Genomic DNA, 19,084 nt, shown 5'->3' with positions numbered 1-19,084 from the left:
TTGAAGGTCTTAGCTCAGCCACCTCCTTTTCCAGCCTTGACACCTCGGGGCTCAGGAAGGGCCTAGGGTGGTCAAGAGGTCCCCTGCAGCCCTCACTTCCTGGAAAGGGCTCCACTTCCTGGCCTTCAGGGTCACGTGGTTCCTTCTGCCTGGCAGGTCCTCCCCAAATCCAATCCCAGCTTGGGCTGGATTCCCAAGGCCCCTATTCTGGTTGGTGTCTGCCCCTCTCCTAGGGCTCTCCCCCCTGGGGTGACCGTACTGTCTCATGCCCAGCCAGGTCGGGGCATGAGACCTGGAGAGAAGAATCTGAAGGGGCCAAGATTTGATGGGAGAATGAATGATGGAATGAAAGAAGGAATTTAAGCATGTGCCTTGCTAAGAGTGACAATTCTGGCAGGCTGCAGACCATGTGTGGGCCTCGATCTGAGGGCTGAGAGGCTTGGGCCTGCCAGCCCTGTGGGGGCACCCACCCCATCTCATTGAATGGGGCAGAGCAGGTGAGGGTGTGATGGATGGATGGGCCTCATCGCCCTGCTTCCACTGTCTGGGGTCCTCCGTCAGCCTGTCTGCTCAGACCCCTGAAATTGGGGGTTGAGGAAGGACTCTCCTGGATCCTTCCTCACATGGAAGGGTCCCTTCAGTCCAGGTGACCAGGGTCCTTGGAGTGACAGTTCCTAGAGCCCTGCCTGTAGCCCTGTAAGTTGGGGAGAGGGCCTGTTAGGAGAGGCATCCCCTGCCCTGGGGTTGTAGAGGTGATCTAGGCTCCTCAGACCTTGTGGGGCCTCAGATGCTTACATATCCAGCCCCTCCTGGTGTGGGCGTCTGGCTGCACCCCAGCTCTGTGGCCTCATCTCCCAGGGAACCTTTGGGCTAATCTGCCTCCTGCTGAAACCCAGCCACATTCAGCTCCACCAAGGCCTTCAGAGCTCAGGTCTCTCATTCAGGGTTTGAGACCCCACTGTACTCAGACCTGCAGCCATCCCAGGTCACACAGCCCCAGGGATGGGACCAGGAGCCAGCCCATGTCCCACCTGGAGCAGTTCCTGTGCCTTTAAAGCCTTCCCTCCCCCCACCCCGCCCCACCCACCCCCGGCCACTAGGGGAGGGAAGGAGGAGCTGGGCCACAGCAGGGAATCTTATGTTGGTTTGCTGGATGACCGCACCAGGAGTCGGGTGAGCCAGGAAGTGAGGGCAGCTGGCTGTGCCCCAGTGCTGTGTGACCCAGAGGCGCCACTCACCCTCTCTGAACTGGTGAACATCATAGGTGGGGAAGCTTAGTCCAGTGGACTCCCAGGAGTGTCTGGAGGCCTGAGTTCCATTCTCAGCTCTGCCATATGCTTGCTGTGCTCTAGAGGAGCCCCTCTTCCTCTCCGAGCCTCGGTTTATGCGCCTGTGCGGTGGGAGTGAGTTGCACTTCAGGGTGAAGGGGGTGAGACTCATGTGGGTGCATCCTGCAGAGGGATCCCACAGGTGGGCAGAGCCCTGGGTTCTTTATCTGACTGGGTCTAGGCTGGGGGGGCCTCCGTTTCTTGACTGATGAGTGGGTTTGAGTGAGGTATGCAGGTGGGTGAAGGAGGGCTGGGGGGAGTCACCTGACTTACGTGAAGACGCCCTTGAGACAGCTGTGGCTTCTTGGAATTAAGAGGGAAGAGTGCAGCATGGAGAAACTGAGGCCCGGGAGGATCTGGCAGCCCTGAGTGGGGGTGGGGGGTCAGCTCTGGAGTAGAGCCAGAGCTGTGATGGGGTTGAGGGACCCTGTGTCCTTGGACCATGCTTGTCCCACTCCTGGGCTCTGTCTGTGGCTGTGGATTGGGGTGGGACAGGGCCGGTTGTGCGAGGGGTCATTGCCCAACTCCAGGGGGCGCCTGCCACCTCTCAGCTCTGTATAGAGATACATACAGTTCTTTCAACAGGTTTCCAGCAGGTAGTGGTTATTAAATCTTACTGAAGGGGTGTTTTTTCTAATTCTCAACTGTGCACCGCAAGGGTAGACAGTGTGGGAGACGGATTCCAACTCCAGGTCTGGGTGGTAAACATCCGGTCCAGGGGTGTAGACAGGCCTGGGGAAGCCCCAGAGATCTGTGCGTTCTCATACCCGGGGGTAGTGACTCCATGCTGGGGGCTGTCAGAGTCAGGGGTGGGTGGGTCCTGGGCTTACTTGCAGGTCTGAGACCTCCTGGGGCCCGCTGACCTCGGTAAATCCCTTTTGTCTAAGCTTCAGCTTCCTGCCTGTGAATGGGGTTGGGGTTGTGCTCCAGTTTCAGCCTTGTGGCTCCGGGGTTGTGGTGACAAAGCCATCAAGCTGGGTTGGAGACTGGCTGCCGTGTCTACCTCTTCCTCATACTCCTCTGTCTGCTGCATCCTGGGAAGCTGCTCAGCTCAGCCTAGATTAGGCTCAGTTGTGGGTGTGTCTGAGGCTGGGCCTGACCCTGCTCCTTACCCCGTGGATGCAGCAGAGCCATGAAGAAATTAGTGGTGCTGGGGCTGCTGGCCGTGGACATTGTCGGCCTCTGTCTCTCGCTGCCCTTGGCCTCCAAGGAACCTGACAACCATGTGTACACCAGGGCTGCCGTGGCTGCGGATGCCAAGCACTGCTCTGAGATTGGGAGGTGAGCAGGGCAGGGCATGGGGTCATGGGCCCTGGAAACCGGGCAAGTGGACTTGGACAATACCTTTGCCCCTCTAAGACTCAGTTTCCCCACATGTAAGCTTTGCTTGGACTCTCTCAGTAGCCTCTGGGAAGGAGATGGTGACCCCGAGAGCAGGGTGTGGGTCTCCTAGAACCCAACAGGGCCCCTTTTCTCAGTTCTAAGAGTCTCTGTCACTTTAGTAAACTCCTCTGTTTTGTTGTTTGGTTGTTATTTTTACTTATTTCTATTTATTTATTTATTGAGACGGAGTCCCGGTCTGTCACCAGGCTGGAGTGCAGTGGTGCAATCTCAGTTAACTGCAACTTCTGCCACCCAAGTTCAAGCAATTCTCATGCCTAAGTCTCCCAAGTAGCTGGGATTACAGGCATGTGCCACCACGCCCAGCTAATTTTTGTGTTTTTGTGTTTGTTTGTTTGTTTCTCCTCTGAGGTGGAATCTTGCTCTGTCACCCAGTATGGAGTGCAGTGGTGCAATCTCAGCTCACTGCAACCTCCACCTTCCAGGTTCAAGTGATTCTCCTGCCTCAGCCTCCCAAGTAGCTGGGACTACAGGCATGTGCCACCATGCCTGGCTAATTTTTGCATTTTTAGTAGAGACAGGGTTTCACTATGTTGGCCAGTCTGGTCTTGAACCTCTGACCTCGTGATTCACCCCCCCTCTACCTCCCAAAGTGCTGGGATTACAGGCGCGAGCCACTGCGTCTGGCCTAATTTTTGTGTTTTTAGTAGAGACGGGGTTTCACCATGTTGGCCAGGCTGGTCTCGAACTCCTGACCTCAGGTAATCCACCTGCTTTGGCCTCCCAAAGTGTTGGGATTACAGGTGTGAGCTATCACGCCCAGCTTGTTTCTTTTTTTAAAGGTGGAGTCTTACTCTGTTGCCCAGGCTGGATTGTAGGGAAGCAATCATAGCCCACTGCAGCCTCGAACTCTCGGGTTTAAGTGATCCTCCCGCCTCAGTTCCTAAAGTACTAGGATTACAGGTGTGAGCCACGGCACCTGGCCTCTACTGTTTAGACTCCTATCTCATGTCATATACAAAGATCAGTTCCCTCCTAAAGACTTAAACAGAACAAATCTTATGTTTTTGCTTTTTTGAGACAGGGTCTTGTTCTGTCGCCCAGGCTGGAGTGCAGTGGCATGATCATAGCTCACTGCAGCCTTGAACTCTTGGGCTTAAGCCATCTTCCCACCTCAGCCTCTTGAGTCGCTAGGACTACAGGTGTGCATCACACCTGACTAATCAAAAAAGACTGTTTTGGAGAAATGAGGTCTCACTATATTGCCCAGGCTGGTCTTGAACTCCTGGCCTCAAGTGATCCTCCATCTTGGCCTCCCAAAGTGCTGAGATTACAGGTGCAAGCCACCGTCCCCAGCCAGAAAAAAAAAAAAAGTTATTAATAGAATACAGCAATTTCCCTTTTGTCCCACTTATAAAAGTCATGTACATTTATTTGCTTGAAAAAGAGGAAACTGGCTGGGCGAGGTGGCTCATACCTGTAATCCCAGCACTTTGGGAGGCTGTGGAGGGTGGATCACCTGAGGTCAGGAGTTCAAGACCAGCCTGGCCAACATGGTGAAACTCCTTCTCTACTAAAAATACAAAAAATTAGCCAGGCATGGTGGTGTGCGCCTTTCTTCTCAGCTACTCAGGAGGTTGAGGCAGGAGAATCACTTGAACCCAGGAGGCAGAGGTTGCAGTGAGTTAAGATCATGCCACTGTACTCTAGCCTGGGTGACTGAGTGAAACTCCGTCTCAGAAAAAAAAGGAAAAAAAAAAGAAAGAAAGAAAAAGAGGAACTGTAATCCCAGCACTTTGAGAGGTTGAAGTGATAGGATTGCTTTAGATCATGAGTTCGAGATCAGCCTGGGCAACATAGGGAGACCCTGTCTCTACAAAAAAGACAAAAAATTGCCAGGAACAGTGGTTTTTACCTGTAGTCCCAGCTACTCAGGAGGCTGAAGTGGGAGGATTGTTTGAGCCCAAGAGGTCAAGGCTGCATTGAGCCATGACCATGCCACTGCACTTCATCCTGGGTGACAAAGTGAGACTCTGTCTCATAAAACAAAGGCCAGATGCAGTGACTCACACCTGTAATGCCAGCACTTTGAGAGGCTAAGGTGTGTGGATCACTTGAGCCCAGGAGTTTTCGACCAGCCTCAGCAACATGGCAAAATCCCATCTCTACAAAAAGCAAAACAAACAGAAAAAATTAGCCGGACGTGGTGGCGTGTGCCCATAGTCCCAGCTACCTGGGAGGTTGAGATGGGAGGGTCAACTGAGCTCAGGAGATTGAGGCTATAGTGATCTGAGATCACACCACTGCACTCCAATCTGAGCAACAAAGAGAAACTATGTCTCAAGAAAAAAAAAAAAAAAAAGAAGCCAAGGCAGGCTGATCATGAGGTCAAGAGATCGAGACCATCCTGGCCAACAAGGTGAAGCCCCGTCTCTACTAAAAAATACAAAAATTAGCTGGGTGTGGTGGCACCTGCCTGTAGTCCCAGCTACTCGGGAGGCTGAGGCAGGAGAATCACTTGAACCTGGGAGGTGGAGGTTGCAGTGAACCAAGATTGTGCCACTGCACTCCAGCCTGGCAACAGAGTGAGACTCCATCTCAAAAAAAAAAAAAAAAACTCAAATGGACTTCTCTTCCATCCTCCTTTAGGCAGGTGGGCAGCAGGGTGTGAATGTGGGGCCAGGATGGAAGCCTGCAGGTTCTCACGTCTTTTTTTTTTTTTTGAGGCGGAGTCTCGCTCTGTGGCCCAGGCTGGAGTGCAGTGGCCGGATCTCAGCTCACTGGAAGCTCCGCCTCCTGGGTTTACGCCATTCTCCTGCCTCAGCCTCCCGAGTAGCTGGGACTACAGGCGCCCGCCACCTCGCCTGGCTAGTTTTTTGTATTTTTTAAGTAGAGACGGGGCTTCACAGGGTTAGCCAGGATGGTCTCGATCTCCTGACCTCGTGATCCGCCCGTCTCAGCCTCCTAAAGTGCTGGGATTACAGGCTTGAGCCACCGCGCCCGGCCGGTTCTCACGTCTTTATGTGCCACATGGCAGGGATGCACTGCAGGACGGTGGCTCTGCGGTGGATGCAGCCATTGCAGCCCTGTTGTGTGTGGGGCTCATGAATGCCCACAGCATGGGCATCGGGGGCGGCCTGTTCTTCACCATCTACAACAGCACCACGCGTGAGTGCCTTGGGAGAGGCGAGGGAGAGGGACGGGGGTGTGGGTTGGGCCAAGGTACAGCTGGGTGGTCCCCGGGCTGACACGGCATGGGTCTGCCTGCCTACCTGCTTCTCCTTCTAGGAAAAGTTGAGGTCATCAACGCCCGCGAGGTGGCCCCCAGGCTGGCCTTTGCCAGCATGTTCAACAGCTCGGAGCAGTCCCAAGACGGTAAGTGGTCCTGCAGGTGGCTTGGGGCGTGGGTGCAGAGCTGGCTGAGCCACCGGGAAGGGGCCTTACCCACAGGAGCCTGGCCCCATCAGGGTCCAGGGGCAGTTCTAGCACCCCCATCCCTTCCTGGCCCCATAGCACCCTCCCACAATGAGTGGTCAGGACCATCATCACCAGGGTAAAGGGCCGGGAGCTTCTGTTATTTCTACCGAGGCCTCCGGGGCCACCCTGTGCAGCACGCGGAGAGAATAATTATTACACTAGCAGACCTCATGGACCAGGGCTCACTGGGGCCCACGCTCTGCTCCGTGCTTTTCACCCACGAGCCCCTCACACCCCTCCCTGCTCCTTTGTGGTAGGGGATGCTATGTGGATTCCCATTTTACAGGGTGGGGATGCCGAGGCTCAGAGAGGTCATGCAAATCAGCTGAAGTCACACAGCTGGGAGGTGGTGAAGCTAAAATTGACCCCAGGCTGTCTCTACTCTGCCTTTTCAACAGGCATCCCATTCACTCATTTGTTCATTTGTGGGGATGGGGCTCTAGAGTGTGAGGTGGAGTCTCTCTTTTCTAATCTGGTCTTCAGTGGAGAGGAGGCCCCCAAATTCCCCAGGTACCTGAGGGGAAGCCACTGTCCATCCAGGGACACTGCTCAAAGGAGGCACAATAGATTGTGAGATAAAAGTTGGAGGATGGGAGCGTCTCAACAGCTCACGCCTATAATCCTAGCACTTTGGGAGGCCAAGTCAGGAGGACTGCATGAGCCTGGGAGTTTGAGACCAGTCTGGGCAACGTAGCAAGACTTTGTCTCTACAAAAAATGGAAAAAAAAAATTAACCAGGTGTGGTGGTGTGTGTTTATGGCCCCAGCTACTCAGGAGGCTGAGGTGGGAGGATCACTTCAGCACAGGAGGTTGAGGCTGCAGTGAGCCATGATTGTACAACCGCACTCTAGTTTAGGAAACAAAGCGAGACCCTGTCAAAAAAAAAAAAAAAAAAGACTGGGCGCGGTGGCTCGCTCCTGTAATCCCAGCACCTCGGGAGGCTGAGGCGGGTGGATCACCTAGGTCAGGAGTTCAAGACCAGGCTGGGCAATATGGTGAAACCCTGTCTCTACTAAAAATACAAAAATTAGCCGGGTATGGTGGCATATGCCTGTAGTCCCAGGTACTCATGAGGCCAAGGCAGGAGAATCACTTGAGCCTGGGAGGTGAAGGTTGCAGTGAGCTGAGATTGTGCCACTGCACTGCAGCCTGGGCAACAAGCATGAAACACTGTCTCAAAAAGAAAAAAGTTGGAGGATGGAGGGGCAGGGCACATTCACCATAGCAAGTCTTATACCTCAGGTGGGGATCCTGAGTGGTACCCTTTGGAGTCTTCTACAACACACTAAATCTTTGATTTTTTTTTTTTTTTTTTTGAGATGGTCTCTCGCTCTTGTTGCCCAGGCTGGAATGCAGTGGCGCAATCTCCTGTCACTGCAACCGCCGCCTCCTGGGTTCAAGCGATTCTCCTGCCTCAGCCTCCCAAGTAGCTGGGATTACAGGCACTCACCACCATGCCCGGCTAATTTTTTGTATTTTTAGTAGAGACAGGGTTTCACTATGTTGCCCAGGCTGGTGTCAAACTCCTGACCTCATGATCCGCCTGCCTCGGCCTCCCAAAGTGTTGGGATTACGGGCATGAGCCACCGTGCCTGGTGAATCTTTGATTTATTTATTTATTTTTTTAATACTCATTGAGAAACTCAGCATCTGTAGACGTGAAGTTGCTCAAGGTAAGAGAATGCAGGAATCATATGCAATGACATAAGTCCCTGCCCCATCTGTAAAACATAAGCCCCTGCCCCATCTGTCAGGGAATGTGCCTGGGATGCTGCCTGTGAGAGATTCCAATGTTCCCCACTCACGGTCGCTAACTGTGGCTCTCTCTCCCCAGGAGGACTGTCGGTGGCGGTGCCTGGAGAGATCCGAGGCTTTGAGCTGGCGCACCAGCGGCATGGGCGGCTGCCCTGGGCTCGCCTCTTCCAGCCCAGCATCCAGCTGGCCCGCCAGGGCTTCCCTGTGGGCAAGAGCTTGGCAGCAGCCCTGGAAAACAAGCGGACCGTCATCGAGCAGCAGCCTGTCTTGTGGTATGTCTGTGGGTGCGGCCCCCTGACACAGGCAGTGCAGGCCCAGCCCAAGGACCCTGCAGGCCCCTAGCAGCAGTGGAGTGGCTCTCTGCCTTCAGGACCCCACATTGATAATGGGCTGAGGAGATGCAGACCCTTCCCACCACGTGTGGGGACACATTCTGAGGTGGGGTCCCAGTGGCCACTGTAGCTGGCCATGTGTCCTGAGTGGCAAGGGACACTAGGAGGCTCCCGGAAGGGACATTGGGAGGATGAGTGCTGAGTGACAAGGCCACCCACCTGTGACAGGTGCTGCCCCTGCTTTGCTCCGTTCTCCTGTGTGGGCAGGTGTGGGGGGTGGTCTAGCTGAGTCCACCCCACCTGCTGACTCACGTGAGCCCCCTCTGCCCCAGTGAGGTGTTCTGCCGGGATGGAAAGGTGCTTCGGGAGGGGGAGAGACTGACCCTGCCGCGGCTGGCTGACACCTATGAGACGCTGGCCATCGAGGGTGCCCAGGCCTTCTACAACGGCAGCCTCACGGCCCAGATTGTGAAGGACATCCAGGCAGCTGGTGAGTCGGTAACCTCAGGGGCCCGGGTGAGGAACCCTGCAGTGGAAACCCTGAGCCGTGGCCCAGAGCCCTGGGGTCCTCCCGTCCTGCCTGAGCCTGCAGGAAGTTCCTAGTGGAGGAAGGTCAGTGGTTGGCCATGTGGGTCCACAGCTCCTGCTTATGTCAAAACCAAAACAGACCATGCAGTCCAGGAGAGCAAGTCCCTGGTGGGGTACATGCAGGTGTAGGCAAGAACCAGGGCTAGGGAAGCACTAAAATACAGCCTGAATATCCAGGAGGACTTGGAGGAGGTAGTGGCTGGGCTGCAGATAACTGCGTTAGGCAGAGAGAAGAAGGGATTCCTGGCAGACGAGCAGCTGGGCTAAGGCCCAGGGAGAGGGGGCTTGGATTCACCAGGAGGGTTACAAGGGACGAGGGTCACCTTGAGGGAGGCGTGGGGAAGGGGCTTTGTGGGGCAGGGGCCTGGAGCTTGGCTGTGGCTTTCTTCAGGTAATTTTTGTCACTGTTTCATGGAGGAGGGTGATTAGCATGTTGACCTTTACCACTGAGGCTGGAAATTAGCATGCCAGTACCCTGTGTGTCTGGAGCTGACTCCAGGAGAATTAAGAGCCTCCCTCCCTCCCTCTATCCATTCATCATGAGGAGAAGAGGCCAAGCAGCAGGGACACTGGCAGGAATTCTCCACTTAGAAAAGGACCTCTGAACCGGGCGCAGTGGCTCACGTCTGTAATCCCAGCACTTTGGGAGGCCGAGGCAGGTGGATCACCTGAGGTCAGGAGTTCAAGACCAGCCTGGCCAACATGGTGAAACCCTGTCTCTACTAAAAATCTCTCTTGAGCCGAGATCAAGCCACTGCACTCCAGCCTGGGCGACAGAGCGAGACACCATCTCAAAAAAATAAAAATAAAAATAGAAAAGGCCCTCTGAGGCCAAGCTTGGTGTCTCACACCTGTAATCCGAGCACTTTGGGAGGCTGAGATAGAAGTTGAGGCCAGGAGTCCAAGACAAGCCTGGGCAACATAGTGAGACTACAAAAAAAATTGAGACTCTACATAAATATAGTGGAGGTGGGGGTGGGGAACCAGAAAACAAAAAAATTCAAAGCATACTGAAAAGTAATATAGCAAGACCCTACAAAATAATTAAAATTTGCTGGGCGTGGTGGTGCCACCTTAAGTCTCAGCTACTGGGGAGGATCTGCTGGAGGATCACTTGAGCCCAGGAGTTCAAGGCTGTGATTAAGCCACTGCACTCCAGCCTGGGTGACAGAGCAAGATCCTATGTCTAAAAAAGAAAAAAGAAAACAGTCTTTGGCCACAGAGGAGAGAAGGCAGACCAGAAGCCAGTAAGCCAAGCAGGCAGAGGGCAGGTGGCCCCAGCCCAGCTGTGGGGTGGTGAGCAGTGTCAGGGAGACAGGAGTTCAAGCGCGAGTGAGGTTCCCAAGGGGCTGAGGTTGCCTGTGGCCCCCTCCCAGGGCGCAGTCCCAGCCCTCCAGTAGTGCACTCTGTCCTCCCTGGTAGCCTCAGGGTTTTCCCTACCACCATAGTGCAGCCATGCCTGCCCCCAACACCACTGGTGCAGCTCCATCCTCCACACAAGGGTGCAGCCCCTTCCCAGCACCCATTCGAGCTGCTGTCCCATTGCAGGGGGCATTGTGACAGCCGAGGACCTGAACAACTACCGCGCTGAGCTGATTGAGCACCCACTGAGCATCAGCCTGGGAGACGCGGTGCTGTACATGCCCAGCGCGCCACTCAGCGGGCCCGTACTGGCCCTCATCCTCAACATCCTTAAAGGTGAGTGGTCGCACCACAGCCCTGTGGTAGGACCCATGACACGCCCCACCCCTGCTGCAGCTCTGCTGGCCCCCATGCCACATCTTTGCATCACTGAGCTCCCAGGGAGTGCTCCTGCGTCACAGCTCACCATGTCCTGAAGGAGGCAGTGCAGAGTGACAGGGCTGAAGTGGGCAATGCTCAAGGGTTGGAGGAGGAACAGGAGTCATCAGGACGGAGAGAGGTACAGGAGCTCAGGGCTGCAGGGCTTGGTCCAGAGGGCATCCCTGGTCCAGTGGGCGGCCTTGCCACTTGGTCGTTTCATGGCCAGAGCTGATGTGTGACGTGAGGTCCAGGCTGGGGAGCCTTCACCTTACTTCACTCTCACCACAGCCTTCTGAACCAGCTAGTGCTATTGGTTATTAAACGCTCCTTGAGGTGGGCAAAGTGGCTCAGGAAGGTGTTAACCCTCTGAGTCCCTCAGATCCTCTGGGGCTCAGCAACATGTACCTGGCTCTGATCAACCAGGGTACAACTTCTCCCGGGCGAGCGTGCAGACTCCCGAGCAGAAGGGCCTGACGTACCACCGCATCGTGGAGGCTTTCCGGTTTGCCTATGCCAAGAGGACCCTGCTTGGGGACCCCAAGTTTGTGGATGTGACTGAGGTAAGGGGCAGAGGCTGGCCCACTCTAGGCATGGGGCCTGCTATAGAGGCATCAGGTGGGCTCCCCAGGGCGGCTGCAGCCTCACATATGCTTTATGAATCCATTCCTGCCACAAACTTTGATTGCGGGCCTACTGTGTGCTCAGATGGACTGGTGGGTGACCCCAAGTCTTGGCCTCTGCCCCACAGAACTGACAGTGTGGGGAATTAGTGGCCACACTCCTACCTCAGGTCCTTTGCACATGCTGTGGTTCTCCAGTGCTCAGTGCTGAGATGAGGAACGCATGGGGGCATTGCAGCCCTCGGGCATGATGAGAAGGACAGATGAAAGAGCTCCATGCTGGGTCCCTGTGAGACCCTGTCATATCCCTTCCCACTGAGGATCCTCGCATCCCTCCTTACCTACTCGGGTCCTTGGCATGCCGGGGCAGAACTGCAGACCCCTCCACACCGACCAGTGACCTCCCAGGAGGGGCCTCAGCTGCCCGGGTGGTGTCTTCTCTTTCCCCATGAGCATTCTGCACCTCTGACTGCTGCTGCAGCCAGTGACCTGGTGTCTTGTCTCTCTGAGGGGACAGGGCCACTACAGCGTGTCCCTCTGCCCTCCCTTTTGGCTAAGGCCAGCTCTTCCATCCACTTGCTGGCTCAGGGCACTGATCCTACAATGCTCCTCTCTGCCTCTGACCATTTACTTCTTTATAACGGATTATTCCCGAAAGAAAGGCAGCTCTTGTAGCTCCAGAAACTTCCATCTGCTGCCTCCTTCTGTCCTCTGCTCCCCTTTGAGCAGACATGGCTGGGCTATGTCCTCTCTCCCTTCAGGGTGTCCCCTCCCCTGCTCTATCCCCATGCCACCAGATCGCCACATCCAGCCTCAGTTTCCCCATCAGGCCCCACTCAACAGCATCTCACACAGCTCACCACACTCTCCTCTAGTTTTCATTTTGCAAATTTTCACACCTACGAAAATGTTAAAAAAAAAAAAACCCCAAACCGTCCAAGCGTCAATGTTCCCTTTCCCTGGAGTCCGCAGTGTGGATGTTTCTGCCGGATTTCCTCTCTCTCCGTCTCCACCCACGTCTATTGGGATTCGTGTTTTTTTGAGGGATTTGACAGTAGGTTGCTGATGTCACACCTCAGGGTGTGTCTCAAGAGTGAGACTTGAACATACCACAGCAGGATGTTGGGGTGACACAACCTGCTGTCCCTTCTCTTTACCTATAGTAGGCTCCCTTGGCTGTTTTGTTTTTGTGTTTTTGTTTGAACACAGAGTCTCTGTCATCCAGGTTGGAGTGCAGTGGTGTGATCTTGGCTCACTGTAGCCTCAACCTCCAGGGCTCAAGCAATCCTCCCACTTCAGCCCCTCCAAGCAGCTGGGACCACAGGCACATGCCACCAAACCTGGCTAATTTTTGTGTTTTTCTTTTAGAGACAGGATCTTGCCATGTTGCCCAGACTGGTCTCAAACTCCTGGGCTCAAACGATCCTCCCACCTCAGCCTCCCAAAGTGCTGGGCTTACAGGTGTGAACCACCATGCTCGACCTGTTTTGTTGATTTTTAAAGCCCGGGGCAGTGGTCTGGGAAGATGTCCCACATCCTGGATTTGCCTTTCTGTTTCCTTAGGGGCAGATTCAGACAGAGCACCTTGCCCTGCGATTGCTAATCCGTGGGGTGTTGCTGAAACTCTCCTGAGGCATTTTCTTCAGCCTTCAGGGCCCATCCTCTCTGTCTCCTCCTTCACCTCCTCATCTCCTCCTCGCCGCTGCCTTGGGGACCTTGGCCAGGCTTGTGGCATCCAGCAGCCTCTCAATGTCAATACCTCCATATTCATCCCTCAGCCCGCCCTTGCCGGTGCACCCATGCTTCTACATGCACCCATGCTCTTCAGGTCTGATGAAGCATCCAAAGGCAAGCTCCGGACCGTCCCCAAACCTGCCCCTTCTGCAGGGTTTACCTCCCTAGTTGGCGCCATCCTCAATTCTTCTCTTTCTCCCACCCAGGCCATCATCTCTCGCCTGGTTGATACCCGCAGCCTCCCCTTTGGGCTTTATCCTTATCCCCCTCACAGCTGCCAGAGGCACCCTGTGAAAACACTCCCCAGCCTGCTCATTCCTCTGCCCAAAGCCTGCGTGGCACAGAGCAAAAGCCAGTCATTATGGGACCTAGGAGGTCCTGTGGGATGGGCCCCAGCCGGCATCTTCATCTTCTTCTCCCCCGACCCCATTCACTCTCTGCCTATCGCTTACCAGCCTATACCACCTGCCTCAGGGCCTTTGCACTGACCATTAAGGCCACATTCCAGGCTCTTTTCACATGTTGCCTCCTCTGAGAAGCCCTCCCTGACCACTCTACCCATACCTCATGCCTCTCGATTCCCCTTACCTGGCTTGTGGTTTCAGCACTTTCCCCGTGTGCATTTGTTTTTCTTGGCATGAGGGCAGGGACCTAAGTGTCTGTTCCCTGTTGATTTTCCAGTGCCAGGCATGCAGTGCAAACTCTAGAAATACTTTTTGCATGAGTGAATGAGTGATTGAATGTGGCAAGGGTCTGGAGGCTGAGGGCCAGATAGACAGACATTCAGAGTTGCTGGAAGGTGACAGAGACAGAGAGTCAGACTGGTCATGCAAGGTCCTGGGCCTGTCCTTGAGCCCTGGGGAGCCATGGAAGGCTGTGAGTGCCGGAGGGTTGTGGTCAGAGCCACAGTCGGGGGCCTTCTGAGACCTGTGCCCCCTCCCCACCCTCCCTCCCCACCTCCTCAGGCCAACTCTTTGGTCTCGGCAGGTGGTCCGCAACATGACCTCTGAGTTCTTTGCTGCCCAGCTCCGGGCCCAGATCTCTGACGATACCACTCACCCGACCTCCTACTACAAGCCCGAGTTCTACACGCCGGATGACGGGGGCACTTCCCACCTGTCTGTCGTCGCAGAGGATGGCAGTGCTGTGTCTGCCACCAGCACCATCAACCTCTAGTAGGGGCTGCTGGGCCGCCTGGGTGGGACAGGGCCAGGGGCATGTGGCCCAGGGACTGCCCACTTATCCAGTAAGGTGGCTCCATCACCTCTTTTCCTGGTGGGAAACTGAGGCCCGACCTTGGTAGCTTATCCTGGGCCTCTCAGGGAGTAAGTTTGAGCCTCAGTGGGTGGATAGGGACCAGGCTGGATCGGGCGAGGTCAGGCGCCGTCTGACCTGGCTGGGCGGTAGCTTTGGCTCCAAGGTCCGCTCCCCAGTCAGCGGGATCCTGTTCAATGATGAAATGGATGACTTCAGCTCTCCCAACATCACCAATCAGTTTGGGGTGCCCCCCTCACCCGCCAATTTCATCCAGCCAGGTATGGGGTGGAGGTCCAGGGGTGGGGGGCTGGGGTGGAGAGGGGCGGGTATCCTGGGCAGGCAGCTGACCGGCATCCCCGCCTTCTCCCGTCGGCCGCAGGGAAGCAGCCGCTCTCGTCCATGTGCCCAACGATCATGGTGGGCCAGGACGGCCAGGTCCGGATGGTGGTGGGAGCTTCTGGCGGCACGCAGATCACCACGGCCACTGCACTGGTATGTGTCACCCCTTTTCTCCCTGGCCCTGCCCACCCTGCATAGCCCCCAGGCCATGCTGATCACACTCCCATGCCCCAGGCCATCATCTACCACCTCTGGTTCGGCTATGACGTGAAGCGGGCCGTGGAGGAGCCCCGGCTGCACAACCAGCTTCTACCCAACGTCACCACAGTGGAGAGAAACATTGACCAGGTGGGCTGGGGGTTGGAGAAACTGAGTCACAGTGTGGGGTCCCAGGGCATCCTGGACTGGAGGCCTGGATCATTACGGAGTGGACAATGGTTGGTGTCCTCCCTCTGGTGCCTGGGCCATCTGGAGCCCCTGTGCCATGAGGGCCAAGCCCCTGCTCCAATGAGACCAAACAGGCCCCAACCTGCTCTTCCTGATGACCTAGCCTGAAATGGCACCACCTGGGCTGAGGCCTGTGACCACACAGGCATGGTTCAGGTGGCATCTGGAGCCCTGCTCAGGCTTCCCCTCTCTTCCCACCCCTAGGCAGTGACTGCAGCCCTGGAAACCCGGCACCATCACACGCAGATCGCATCCACCTTCATCGCTGTGGTGCAAGCTGTCGTCCACACACCTGGTGGCTGGGCAGCTGCCTCGGACTCCAGGAAAGGCGGGGAGCCTGCCGGCTACTGAGTGCTCAGGGCGGACAAAGCTGACCAGCAATCCAGGGACAAGATACTCACAAGGACCGGGAAGAGGACTTTGGGGTCCCCTGTGAGTGGCAGAGCATCACAATAAATGAGGCCACTGTGTCAGGCTCCAGGTGGCCTCCCTGGCCTGGCTTCCCACTCTCTGGGCCTCAGTGTATTGTGTGTGAAATGGAATCATCTGGCTGGGGAGGAATGGAGAGGTGGGATTCAGAGATCTTCACACTGCGGTCGCTGGAACTAGCCTCAGCATCTTCAGCATGGAGAGAGCCCGGCGCGTGGCTGGGGGCCCAGGGAAGGTCCATGCCAAGCCCTGCCCTTCCCCGTCCTGAACCCTCAGACTTGGGGCCAGGCCCTTCTTCCCTGGGCAGGGCAGGGACACTACCTAGGACCAGCCACCAGGGGGTGCCACCACCCTGGCGCTTTCTTAGGCAGAGGGTGGCCAGCTGATGCCGGGAACCCGGGTGCCTTCTCAGACCCGCAGGCGTCCAGCTCACCCAGCCGAGGACACGGGAGGTGAAGCTGATGTCCGAGGAGTGGGGATTTGGCAAGAGGCTGGAGCAAAACATCTCGGTCAGAGCCAAGCCCCTGGGGGGTTTCCAAGTGCAAGCCCAGAGTGAAACCCAAGCTTGTGATCCTCTCCAGAGGGAGGCCTGGTTTTCAGGGAACAGCAGATGGGAAGAGGTCCCCAGATCCCAGGAATCAGGGCTTGGACCAGCTGGTGACGCAGCCCAGAGGGAGTGGGTCTGGAAGGGAACAGCCTTCACCACTGGCAGCCCCTCCCGGCCTCCCTCCTCCGGGCACAGTTCCAACACCTGGGGCAGGGTTCTGGGAAAGGCTGGTGGAGGTGGGCTGGTGGGGTCGGTGATCACAGCCCAGCACCTGGGTATCACCAGGGGCACTGGGGCCAGGGACCAGGTGAAGCCAGGTTGGGGCTCTCCTTTAGAAGCCCCGAAAACCTGATGATACCAAAGAGCCCACAGACAAACAGGGTTTTGTGCCTGCGGAGTTGAGTACCAGCGGGTCTGAGCCCTGGAGGGCTGTGTCCCTGGGGCTCCCCAGGGGTGAGATGGAACTGGTGTACACGTCACTCCTCAATCCTTATTTTATTTATTTAATTTAAAACATTATTTAAACAAATAGAGATGGGGTCTCACTATGTTGACCAGGCTGGTTTTAAACTCCTGACTTCAAGCAGTCCCCCCATCTCCGCCTCCAAAGTGCTAGGATTACAGGGATGAGCCACTGCACCCGGCCTAAATCCTTATTTTGGCCTGAGAGGAAAGGCCGTGGCCCCATTTGCAGGAGAGAAGACTGAGGCTGGAGGGTCACCCTTGCTCTGGGTTGCACTGCAGCAAGAGAAGTGGGAGCTGGCCACGAGGCTTCCTGGACCTGACATGCTGCTGGGGTACACCCTGGTTCTCCAGGCCCCATGGGGCTCAGCCCAGGACTACTTCGGGAGGTGGGGGACTTAAACTCCCTCTTTCCTTCTCATCGTCCCTTCCCCCATCATTTCCTGAGGAAGGACATTCAGGGACCTCCCTGGCTGTGCCTCGGGCCAAAACCAGAATGACACCCATTCCTTTCCCTGGGCCTTTGCTCAGGCAGTCCCTGCACCCTGGCCTCTGCCTGACCAGGATGGTGGGGAGAGGAGGGGACGTCCCCCATGTTGCTGTCTCCACTGTTCCTGCTGCCCTGGCCTCTGGGCTTCCAGGACTGCAGCGGGTGGGTGGGTGGACTGGCCTGAGCCCAGGAATGCACTTCAGCTCCTGGTTGAGCAATGTCACTGAGGCTTGGGAGTCGGGTCGGGGTGGGAAGAGGAGTCCACAGGCCCCCCACCGCGAGAGGCAGCCGTGGGAACAGCCTGCCTCTAAACAACCACTCCAGCCCAGGCTGACCAGGGCTCTGGCTGGACATAGGGGCCTTGCAGGCTGTGTGGCCTGTAAGGACACAGGCTGTCTCTGTGCCTCAATTTCTCTGCTGCCCAGATGGGGGTCCCGGACTCCAGGTGTAGACATCTGGAGCAGGCAGTGCTCAGCTGGGAAAGAAATGGGGAGGACTGTGGGGGCCACGTGCGAAGGATTCCAGCCCACATCACTTGCACCCCTGCTAAACCTGGTCAACAGAGCCCCTCAGTGGGTCCTCACTCCCCTGGCTGCCTCCCAGTTAGGCACCCTGAGGCCTGGGGAGAACAGGGCCAGGCCAGTGTCCCCAGAGAGGCTGTGCTGCCAGCATAGTCATAGCGGATTTGGATTCAGGGAAGCAGACCCGCAGCCAGGGTGGGGAAGAGCTGCAGGCTGGGCGTGGCACCTAGGCGGCACAGCCTCCCTCCCTGGAGGCCCATGCTGCATTTCCAGGACAGCAAGTCTCAGGGAAGGATGGTCCTGGGTGCCAAGGGCTAGAGGCATGGTCTGTCTGCATTCCCCACACGGACGTCTTGTAGTCACCAGCGTTTGATGCTGTCAAGTCCCCCTGTCCTCTCTGTGGACTGAGAAGCCCTTGGTCATCCTTGGGGGGTTGTGGAACCCAGACCAGGCTGCAGAAGCATAGGGACTTGAACCCAAGTTTTCAGTGACACCACCTTTTGTCCCCCTCCCTCTGTCTCTATTCAGTTCCACTTTGATATTGCCTGGGCTGGGCCATGCAGAGAGGGTTAGGGGATAGAGATGGGAGCTGGGGAGTGGGGCTCCACTCTCGGAGTGGGGCAGCTTTGCTGGATCCAGGGGAGATAGTTGAGCAGCTCCAGCTCTGCTTTCCCGGAGCTGTTGGGAACCCCGGGAATGGTGTGGAGATCCCTGGGAGCCCTGGCCCCACTTGGCAACCGCTGTGCAGCAGGCACCAAGTTCTCCTGCACATTGGGACAGTGTGACCCTGGGCTCTGGTGAGTGGCAGGTGGAGCCTTGGGACCTACCAGCAGTGAGGGAGTTAGCATAGCAGCTGGCTCCTCTAGGCAAGGAAAACTCCTTTCAGACACTTTGGTGCCTGGCCTCCTGCCAAGAACAAGCAGGAGCTGAAAACTAGAAGTTGAGGCATAAGTTTGGCCACTCTGTAGTGTGCACCTGGGGAGGGCAGCAGCTCACCACAGCTGCCAGCTGCCTACCCATTCACCTGGCAGCCCGCTTTTCAGACCTGTCTGTCTGTCCACCCATCTATAAGCCCATCTCTGTCCCGTTGTCTGTCTGACCATCTTTCTCTTACTGTCCTCTGTCCAGCAATCTGGCCTGTCTGTCGATCCATCTTCTTGTCTATCTGTGGTCCGACCTATTTGTCCATCTGTCCAATTACCTTTGAGTCTCTCTGTGCATCTTCTTGTCCATCCGTCTGTCCACCCATCTGTCCCTGTGTCTGCTCACCGGCCTCCCCTCTCCTCCTGGGCCACAGAGCCATGGCCCGGGGCTGTGGGTCCTTGGTCACCCTGGTGCTGCTGGGGCTGGGGCTGGTGCTGGTTGTCATCGTGCTGGCTGTGGTCCTGTCTCGCCACCAGACCCCCTGTGGCCCCCAGGCCTTTGCCCACGCTACTGTTGCTGCTGACTCCAAGGTCTGCTCAAATATTGGACTGTGAGTGAGACATGTGAGAAAGCTGGGTGGCCTTTGACAGCCAGCCCCTCCTGGAGAATGTGTGTGTGTGTGATTGCATATGTGAGTGTGTATGTGTGAGTGTGAGTCTGTGGGGGTGTGGGGCTGTGTGAATGTGTGTGATTGTGTTTGGGTGTGTGTGT

The 19,084-nt window shown here is 56.3% G+C and overlaps 1 protein-coding gene across 1 annotated transcript; it reads left to right on the top strand.

Annotated features, from left to right (window-relative positions):
• Nucleotides 1-2,450: 2,450 nt before the first annotated feature.
• Nucleotides 2,451-15,509, top strand: LOC111530563 (glutathione hydrolase 1 proenzyme). The gene is made up of 12 exons (XM_023197842.2): nt 2,451-2,609; nt 5,707-5,837; nt 5,958-6,044; nt 7,981-8,173; nt 8,566-8,723; nt 10,370-10,519; nt 11,027-11,163; nt 13,945-14,132; nt 14,365-14,492; nt 14,594-14,706; nt 14,788-14,901; nt 15,205-15,509. Exons 1-12 carry the CDS (start codon nt 2,461-2,463, stop codon nt 15,349-15,351), a joined length of 1,695 nt encoding a protein of 564 aa, XP_023053610.2. The 5' UTR covers nt 2,451-2,460; the 3' UTR covers nt 15,352-15,509.
• Nucleotides 15,510-19,084: the final 3,575 nt, after the last annotated feature.

Source organism: Piliocolobus tephrosceles, unplaced genomic scaffold, assembly GCF_002776525.5.
Source record: "Piliocolobus tephrosceles isolate RC106 unplaced genomic scaffold, ASM277652v3 unscaffolded_114, whole genome shotgun sequence".
NCBI lineage: Eukaryota > Metazoa > Chordata > Mammalia > Primates > Cercopithecidae > Piliocolobus > Piliocolobus tephrosceles.
The sequence above is the reverse complement of the archived record's forward strand: the minus strand, read 5'-3'. Positions and strand labels throughout refer to the sequence as shown.

What these genes read in the sequence shown, in the direction of transcription:
- LOC111530563 (XM_023197842.2), top strand. Translation starts at nt 2,461, where the DNA reads ATGAAGAAATTAGTGGTGCTGGGGCTGCTGGCCGTGGACATTGTCGGC. An exon ending in AGTTTGTGGATGTGACTGAG is followed by an intron (nt 11,164 to 13,944) that starts GTAAGGGGCAGA and finishes TGGTCTCGGCAG; the next exon opens with GTGGTCCGCAACATGACCTC. An exon ending in TCACCACGGCCACTGCACTG is followed by an intron (nt 14,707 to 14,787) that starts GTATGTGTCACC and finishes CCCATGCCCCAG; the next exon opens with GCCATCATCTACCACCTCTG.